At 45.4% G+C, this 9,080-nt stretch overlaps 1 protein-coding gene across 1 annotated transcript; it reads left to right on the plus strand.

The window, feature by feature from the left end:
- Positions 1 to 1,881: 1,881 nt before the first annotated feature.
- Positions 1,882 to 7,686, plus strand: LOC138208549 (Na(+)/H(+) exchange regulatory cofactor NHE-RF3-like; the record flags this gene model as incomplete). Its single annotated transcript, XM_069166509.1, has 9 exons — positions 1,882 to 1,895; positions 3,260 to 3,321; positions 3,398 to 3,609; positions 3,720 to 3,791; positions 6,005 to 6,137; positions 6,443 to 6,579; positions 6,662 to 6,869; positions 7,347 to 7,543; positions 7,633 to 7,686. Coding segments are annotated over exons 1-9 (1,089 nt in total), but the record flags the coding sequence as incomplete, so codon positions are not given.
- Between the last annotated feature and the right edge of the window lie 1,394 nt (positions 7,687 to 9,080).

A 9,080-nucleotide genomic window follows, 5' to 3' on the forward strand; every position in this document is an offset into this window, starting at 1 on the left:
GGCTCCATAGACTCCCATTCAACTTCTCTCATCAAATCCAAAGTGAATAAAATGTGTCCATCAGTTATCTCGGTGTTGTTAGCTAAAGTCACTCCTTCTTATTAGTTTTCTGGAGGTCCATCTGAAAATAATCCCTCATTCATTAGAAAAGAAGATTCAAGAAGACCTGTTTTTGGGGGCGTGTCTGTTTGATTGACAGGCCTGTGGTGCAGTCAGGTTACAGCTATCGGTGGGTGGGACGTAGTATCGTCAGGTTTCCAATCAGATCGGTCAGATCCACCGCTGGCTCCTCCCCCAGCTCGTCCAAATATGGTCACTTCCTGCTCCAAACCGCTCCGAACTAACAAGATGGTGACGGACAGAATCTGAACTGGAGGATTCATAACGTTCACAAACCAATGACATCACTGATGGTTGATGACATCACTGATGGTTGATGATTGGTCAGGACATTGTATCAACTTTGTGGACAGACCAGCCAAAACTACATGAAACATGGTTTCAGACTGACATCATTTCTATTTGTAAAACCACCACAGAGGCTGAACGACTGTAATCTCTCATCAGAATTGAGGTATTAAGATATTAAGATGCCGGAAACCTGACTGAATTCATTTAATGGTTGTAAATAGTCTGTACTTATATGGTACCTTCTGCCTGAGCAACTTTAAACTTTAAGCGTTTACCTCGACATGAGCTGATCAGTTCATGTGCCAGTAATGGAAAGTAACTCATTAACCATTTATTCAGGTTATGATTTAAGTGATAACTCCGATTCTGTTTCCTCCTTCTCTGTCTTAATACTGCTTTTTATGGATTATGTTGTCTCGTACCTACAACCCTGTTTTGAAAAAAGGTGGGACGCTGTTTAAAATGTAAATAAAAACAGAATGATGTGTAAACCACATAAACCCATATTTAATTGCAGATAGACTAAAAACAACATGTTTGAAGTATGACATTTTATTGTTTTATTTTGAGTTTGTTGGCAGCAACAAGTCTCCAAAAAGTTGGGACATTTTTAATAAAAGACTGGAGAAGTTGCGTAAAGATCAAAACAAAACAAATCATTGCATTCTGTTTTTATTCATAATTTACACAGCGTCCCAACTTTTTCAGAAACAGGGTTTTATGTACGTCCATGTTTTGGGAGAAGCAAACAGCATTAGCGTAAAGTCTCCCTCACTGCTGGCCTCAGTTATGCTGCTGTAGGCCGAAGCTGGTGGCGGACCTCCCATGATGCACTGGGCTCCTCTCATCTCTTTCATTCTTCCTGCTCATTAACTCTATTCTCTCTCCTGCAGTGGTTTTTCTGCAGGTATGTCAGGCTCTCAGTTGCAGGTTTCCTGTTTCCTGCCTCTCTATGCTGTTCTTTTCTCTCTCCGCTCTCCCCTCAGATAGATAGCTGCTCACCTCTTCTACCTCCTAAAAGGCTTTTTTTCCTTCTAAGTGTCCGTCATGTGAGAGCTGTTGGTGGTGGAGTTCCTCTGGGCTGGTGGAAGGTGACATTCCCACACTGGCTGGTTTTCAACCCGACGCTGACTGAGTGAAGACCAAGCAAATTATTCGATCTTCGACACTTTCCAAATGTTATCAAACCGAATGGATCAGTTTCTCATCGTGAAACAAGTCATTCCACAGAGGTTGTGACACTCAGAGGAATTTATCCACCGATGTAGAGCTGCAACAGTAACAACGGAGGCGATAACAAGAGCACATGTGGACTCTCGCTGCAGGTTGAAACACTAACAGAGCTTCTGAGAGGAGGCGCTGATGTAATAAATGTTTGGACACGGTTGTTCTTCGGTAATCATTCATGTGTCCGAGGCTGCAGGAATGTCTCACTGCGTGTCTGTCTGTCCTGCAGGCGTCCAGGACAACATGGAGTTTCCACGGTGAGTTCAGTTTTAACGCTACTTTTACCTCATGATAAACACAACCTGCTGTGAGCTGGATTCTTTTCAGGGAAATGAAAACTTCTGTCATTTCTCTGTTTGTGATGTTTCCGCCTCACTGAGACTGACTGTCATGATCCAACACTGTTCATGACACTGAAAACCCACCAGCGTCCCTTCCAGACCCAGATAGACAGAGACAAGGTTGGTTGGTTGTTTCTGCAGTGCAGCGATGACCTTGATAAAAGTCACACTGTTGTGTTTATCAGCACGAGACGACCAACACAAGACCAGGGAATCAAATTAAAGAGGAATTTAATGTAGGAGGAGGAGGAGAACAGGCTGGTCTAGCAGGGGGGGCAGGAGAATGGGGGGGGAGGCTGAGGGGGGGTGAACTGGGAGGAGCTCCGGCAGTGTGAGGCAGGTAGAGGGGAGAAGTAGCTGAGGAGAGGCTGGAGAGGAGACAGGCCGGCTGATTACAGAAGGTACAGTGGTTAACACCGTCACCTCACAGCGAGGAGGTTGTGGGCTCGAACCCCGGCTGGGGCCGTCCTGTGTGGAGTTAGCATGTTCTCCACATGCCTGCCTGGATTCTCTGACATGCATGTCATTGGCGATTCTATAAATGACTGTGTGGATGGTCTTTGTTTCTGTCTGTCTCTGTTGGACCTGTGATGGACTGGGTACCTGTCCAGGTGAACCCTGCCTTCACCCACAGTGAGCTGGGACAGGCTCCGCCCCCCCGTGACCCTGTTCAGGATAAAGCGGGTATAGATAATGTGTTTGAGCTGAGGAGTCTGAATTGGTTGATTGGTTGATTGGTTGATTGGTTGATTGGTTGATTGGTTGATTGCCTGCAGGGGATCAGGTGAGGTTATCTGGAGCAGGTGAGAGTGAGCTGAGACAAAGACCTGCTTCCTGAATCTCATACTTTTTCTTTTTACTTTTAGTACCTACTACAGCACCCCTTAAAAACCATCTACTGTTGCTACTTCATCATAAAAATGCACCTTGACCTTTGACCCTTTGGTCTTGTGATCCGTAGAGTGACGTGAAGTAAAAGGAAAAGGGATGCGATTTGGAACGAGTACGCTTCCTTTGAATGTCTCCTCTTCACCATGCATATATCAAAGTGATGCACATTCATCAGAATAGTCTGAAACCCTGAGAACGTATCTGGAAGATCAAAGAGTGAAATGAACGTAAGTTAAATAAGTTCTCTGAAACGATCCGCAGAGAGGAAAAGTCTGTCAGAATGAAATCCCGTTAAATGGATTCGATCCTTTAGAAAGGTTTCAACAGACGTTCTGAGTGTTTGTGATGTTTCTTTGCTGTGTCACTGACTGACTTTCATTTTTCTTCAGTTTTATCTTCAATCCAAAGGAAGGCATCGATAACCCAGCGCTGGTCATCTCCGATGATCCTGGTGAGGTTTCGAACATTACAACATGTCCCGACCGCCTCTCCTGAAAACGTTGCCAGTGTTGATGGTGTGTGTGCAGAGCCCGATGCCAGCGTGGTGCCCAGGCTGTGCCATCTGAAGCGGCTCGAGGGGCAGAGCTTCGGCTTCAACCTCCGGACGGAGCCGGCCGGCTGGGGCCTCGAGGTCGGAGACGTGGAGCCGTGGAGTCCTGCAGAGCTCAGCGGCCTCCGGGACGGAGACCGCGTGCTGGAGGTCAACGAGGGATACGTGGACGACGTGTTCTTCCACAAGGTCAGCGTCCATCGCTCAGGGTCGGTCCTGACGGCTGCAGCAGAACCAGGCGATCCTGTCGTACAGAAACAGAACGATCATGTGTGTTTCTACCTGTTGGTACCTGACAGGTGGTGAGGAGGATCCAGTCCTGTGGCCTACACCTGTTTCTCCTGGTGCTGAGGAGAGAAGAGTACAACCAGGTACTGTATGACCGCAGCAGTAGCTGAAAACAGGGATCTCAATGACTGTTATTAGAACAGCAACAGAAGTTACCTCCTGCAGTGAGTCCTACTGATACTGCTGACTCATGGTATGTCGCTGCATCTCGCATGGTGTGCTTCTCTTGTTTCATTATGACTCGGTCATAGTCTTGTCTTGTTGATTACGGCTGTCGGCCAGTAACGTTCCTCCACTGTCATGGAACAGAGATAAAATGACAAGGTCATCATTATTGTGCTGAAGCTGTCGAAGCATTCAGATAAAATGTTTGTGCTCAGATATTCATGAATTACTATATATTTTTTTTTTTTAATTTCTTAACTACTAACTGGATTCAAACTTCAAGTATGTTAAGATTTCATGCACTTATCCATAAAAACACGTTTTGTTTTGTGTGCTTTCATCTCCAATTAGCTTTAGCATGCTCCCTGTGCACCAGGAGTGGTGTGGAAGTTCTGCTAGTGACCCACAGCAGATGGATCTGTCAGGAGGAACCATAACACACATAGAGTCCGTGTACCGTATGGCAGCTCAGCTGCAGTCACTGTAACTTCACATGTGACACCACAGCAAAAGCAATTTGGCGTTTTAATCTCAGCTGCAGTGTTAGCAGTTGCATTCATGTTTAACTTTTCTCAAAATGATGTAACTTAATTTCAGTGCCGCATAACGGATGTGGGAACTTTAGCAGGTAACTGGAAACAGCTGCGAGAGGATCATGGCGACTGTTTGTTGTGTTGTCCAACCCTGTTTCCAAAAAAGGTGAAAAGCTGTTTAAAATGTAAATAAAAACACATTGTGATGATTTGTAAATCACATAAATCCATATTTTAATGAAAATAGACCAAAGACAACAGATCAAATGTTGAAACTGAGAATTGTATTGTTTTACGTAAAATATGTGCTTATTGTGAATGTGATGTCAGCAACACGTCTCTATAAAGTTGTTCCAGGATCATGTTCACCACTGAGCTGCATCAACTCTTCTTTTAACAACACTCTGGAAACATTGGGGAACTGAGGAGACCAGTTTCTGGAGTTTTGAAAGTGAAATGTGGTCCCATTCTTGCCTGATAGAGGATTTCAGCTGCTCAACAGTTCAGGGTCTCCTTTGTTGTATTGTTCATGTCCTGATGCTCCAGATGTTTTCAATGATTGACAGGTCTGGACTGCAGGAGGCCAGTTTATCAGCGGACTCTTCTACTAGAGAGCCATGCTGTTGGAATACGTGCAGAATGTGGTTGGACGTTGTTCTGCTGAAATAAACAAGACCTTCCCTGAAAGAGACGTTGTCTGGATGGCAGCATATGTTGCTCCAAAACCTGAATATATCATTCAGCATTAATGCTTCTTTCCAGATGTTCAAGCTACCCATGCCATGTGCACTAATGCATCCTGTACCATCACAGATGCTGGCTTTAGAACTGAGCTGATAACAAGCTGGATGGTCCCTCTCCTCTTTAACCTGGAGGATGCAGCGTCCATGATTTCCAAACAGAATCTCAGATTGTGATCCATCAGACCTCAGGACAGTTGTCCACTTCACCTCAGTCCATCTTCAATGATCTCGGTCCAGAGAAGGCAGCGGTGTTTCTGGATCATGTTTCTATCTGGTTTCTTCTTTGGAGAGTTTTAACCTGCATTTGTGGACGCAGCGATGAACTGTGTTCACAGACGATGGTTTTCACAAGTGTTCCTGAGCCCATGCAGTGATTTCCACTCCAGAATAGTGTGTTTTTAATGCAGTGCTGCCTGAGGGCCCGAAGATCACCACCATCCAATATTGGTTTCCAGCCTTGTCCCTTGTGTTCAGAGATTTCTCCAGATTCTCTGAAATGTCCCACCAGGTGTTTTTCTCTTTTGTTGATCCTGTCCCAACTTTTTTGAGACGTGTTGCTGCCATCAAATTTAAAATAAGCATATATTTTTAATTAAACAATACAATTTCTCAGTTTCAACATTTGATATGTTGTCTTTAGTCTGTTTTCAACTAATTATGGGGTTTACATAATTTGCAAATGATCACAATCTGTTTTTATTTACATTTTATACAGCGTCCCAACTTTTTTGGAGACGGGTTGTATACTTCATCATATTGATTGTGAAGTTAAACTCTCTATCTATCCTGTATAATGTTCTTCCTCAGACTCTTTCTAGCATAAGCTGAATCTTGCTGATGTCTGTCTTCTTCCAGGCCGTGTCGATGGGTCTTGACCTGCAGATGTTAGCAAGAGCCTCCAAAGGGGAGCGCTGGTCCCGTCCCAGACTGTGTCACATCAGCAGACACCCTGAGTACGGCCTGGGCATGACCGTCCTCTCAGTGGCTGGTAGGAATAAACACACACAGCCTGTGCTCTTTAACTATTTGACAATAAAGCCGACTTGTAAAGTCTGTAAAATCAGCTCAGATTACCACAAGAGAAAAAAAACAGGTAGTTTCTACAGTAGTGAACGATTCCCTCAGGAATGGACAACCTGATGTAAAGTTTCTCCTCACTACATCTCGTTAGTAGGCAGCTCTAAAACATCCTTATCTTTAGACTCCAGCTTATCTTGTTACAAAGTACAGCAGTTTTACAGCACACCTCACTGACAGCAGTGACTGATGATGACAGTGTGGATGTGTCTCCAGGTCAGAAGGGCCAGTACACGGTGAGCACCGTGGCTGACGGTCCGGCAGATAAAGCTGGCGTCTGCACTGGAGACAAACTGGTGTGGATCAACGGAGCGACGGCGTCGACGCTCCCACACTCCACCCTCAACAGAACCGTACGAGTCCAGTTTCACCATTCACATCCGGCTCCTGTCTAACCGAACACGTGTGTGAGTGTGTGGTGTGTTTGGTTGCCAGGTGAAGAAGAGTGGCAACTCGGTGACTGTGTTGGTTGTTGACGGTGACAGTGAGTCCTGGTACCTGAGGAGGAAGATGCCCATCCTGCCTGTGGTCGCAGAAAGCTGCAACTTCCCCCACACCGCCAAGACCATGCATCTGGAGAAAGGAAACGATGGCTTCGGCTTCCTGCTGAGACAAGAGAAGCTGGCAGGCACACAAAGGATCGGTGAGATGTTATCCACACACACACCTGGTAGAAGCAGCTCACCTTTTTATTAAAGGATAATTCCAGTTTATTAATATGACCATCCAATGACTGATCTATAATTAAATTATTATAAAGTTTGCACTTATGCAGCAGATTTTTACCGTAACCGGGTCTGAACTGCTCACATAACACTTATCTCTGAGTCTGACCCACTGTAAAATGGTTCTGATCCAGAAGTGTCTTCAGCTGCAATACCAGCGAGTGCCACTAGAGGTCGGCTCCAAAAAGCCTCCGGCTCCATAGACTCCCATTCAACTTCTCTCATCAAATCCAAAGTGAATAAAATGTGTCCATCAGTTATCTCGGTGTTACACATGAAGCGTATCCAGGCCGTAAACAACCTGCCTTCGTAACAATGTACATGTACGTCAAGTCTACTGGTGTGTAATAATCAGGTGATTGATGGTGAACCTCTGTTGTCTCCGCTGTGACCAGTTCATGTGCTGAGGGAGGTGGACGTGGGGAGTCCAGCTGAGGGTGCAGGGATGGAGGATGGAGACCTGCTGCTGGCTGTCAACGAGGAGCCCGTTGAGTCCCTGGAGCACGAGGACATCGTCAAAAGGATCCGACAGAGCGGTGATACAGTCGTCCTCACCTCCATGTCTCTACCAGGAAGAAACTTCTACAGAGAGGCGAGTAAAGTCGAGTCACTAGACTCACACAGCTGCAGTCAGTCTTGCTCACATTGTGTGAGGACTTCATTTGCTCTCTGGTTTTGCAGTTGGGCATCTCTCCCCTGTTGTTCCACCATGAACGTTCTCTCCGCTGCACGGAGAGGGAAACTCCTCAGAGAAAAACCACCATGTATGATCAGGACAGAGAGGAAACCGGCTCCGGTCATCCCTCAGGAACCATGATAACACAGGTATCATTACACCATCCGTACTGTGGCCTGACAGGAACACTGTCTGGTGACAGAAACACCAGTTTTCTTCTGCAACAGCACCAGATAATTCTACACATTTCTGTCATCCATCAAACTCTATCTGATTCCTCTCCGTTCAACACCAGACAGATGATCAGCGCTCAGATCATGTCTGTAATACCTCTTCTTATCTGTTCTCCATACCTAGCTGCAACACTTCCCACTGAAGGAAGGCAGGAAGAAACAAACAAACAAACAAACAAACAAACAAACAAACAAACAAACAAAGGCCTGTGGTGCAGTCAGGTTACAGCTATCGGTGGGCGGGACGTAGTATCGTCAGGTTTCCAATCAGATCGGTCAGATCCACCTCTGGCTCCTCCCCCAGCTCGTCCAAATATGGTCACTTCCTGCTCCAAACCGCTCTGAACTAGTAAAGATGGTGACGGACAGAATCTGAACTGGAGGATTCATAATGTTCACAAACCAACGATGACATCACTGATGGTTGATGACATCACTGATGGATGATGACATCACTGATGGATGATGGTTGGTTGGATGTTAAGCTGTAATTTTAGTCATGTAGGGTTTTTCATCATATCATAAACAATGTGTCTGAGGAAAATGTTGATGTTCCAACAGCCTGATCTTCTCCCTCCATGTCTTTACATTTCCTACATTATGTTAGAAACATAAAGCAGTTCGCCCTTGTAGCTTCTAGACGCTGTCCCTGTTGCCGTTGCCTAGCAGTGGTATTATCACATACAGTGAGCAGGACTTCCCATGTTGTGACCAGGAGCTCACGAGTCCTATTGAACGCTTAATCTGTGCCGGTTCTGGTGATTGACAAGTGGCAGCCGCCGGGCTAACGAGGGACCTGAGAGCAGGTGAGGTGGATGTGGCAGGCAGATAACAGGAAGAAACAAACCAAACCAAAGGTGAAGCAGAGACAGACAGCACATTTAAGAAATGTCCCTCACGAAGTACTCAGTCTCAACAGGAAGTGGGTAAAACACCCGACTCAATTTTCTCGTAATTACAGTGTTTTGAAACACATCCATTTACACAGCAGTAAATCTCATTGGTATCAGTGGACCGATATGATTTAGCCAACATATGCTGAACGTAGATTAAATCAATCTGTTTCAACTTGGTGAAGTAAATTTGACATCCAAATTTGACTTTGGATCTCTAAGTTAAGTCCGTTAACAAAGTTGGGTTCTTTCAGCTAAGGTCAAATCCTTTCTCTCCACCAAAGACCTGGAGAAAGTTATTCATGCTTTTATCTCCTCTAGATTGGA

This window comes from Embiotoca jacksoni, unplaced genomic scaffold (genome assembly GCF_022577435.1).
Source record: "Embiotoca jacksoni isolate LCO1_2020_lvr unplaced genomic scaffold, fEmbJac1.0.p SCAF_39, whole genome shotgun sequence".
In the NCBI taxonomy this organism is placed as follows: domain Eukaryota; kingdom Metazoa; phylum Chordata; class Actinopteri; family Embiotocidae; genus Embiotoca; species Embiotoca jacksoni.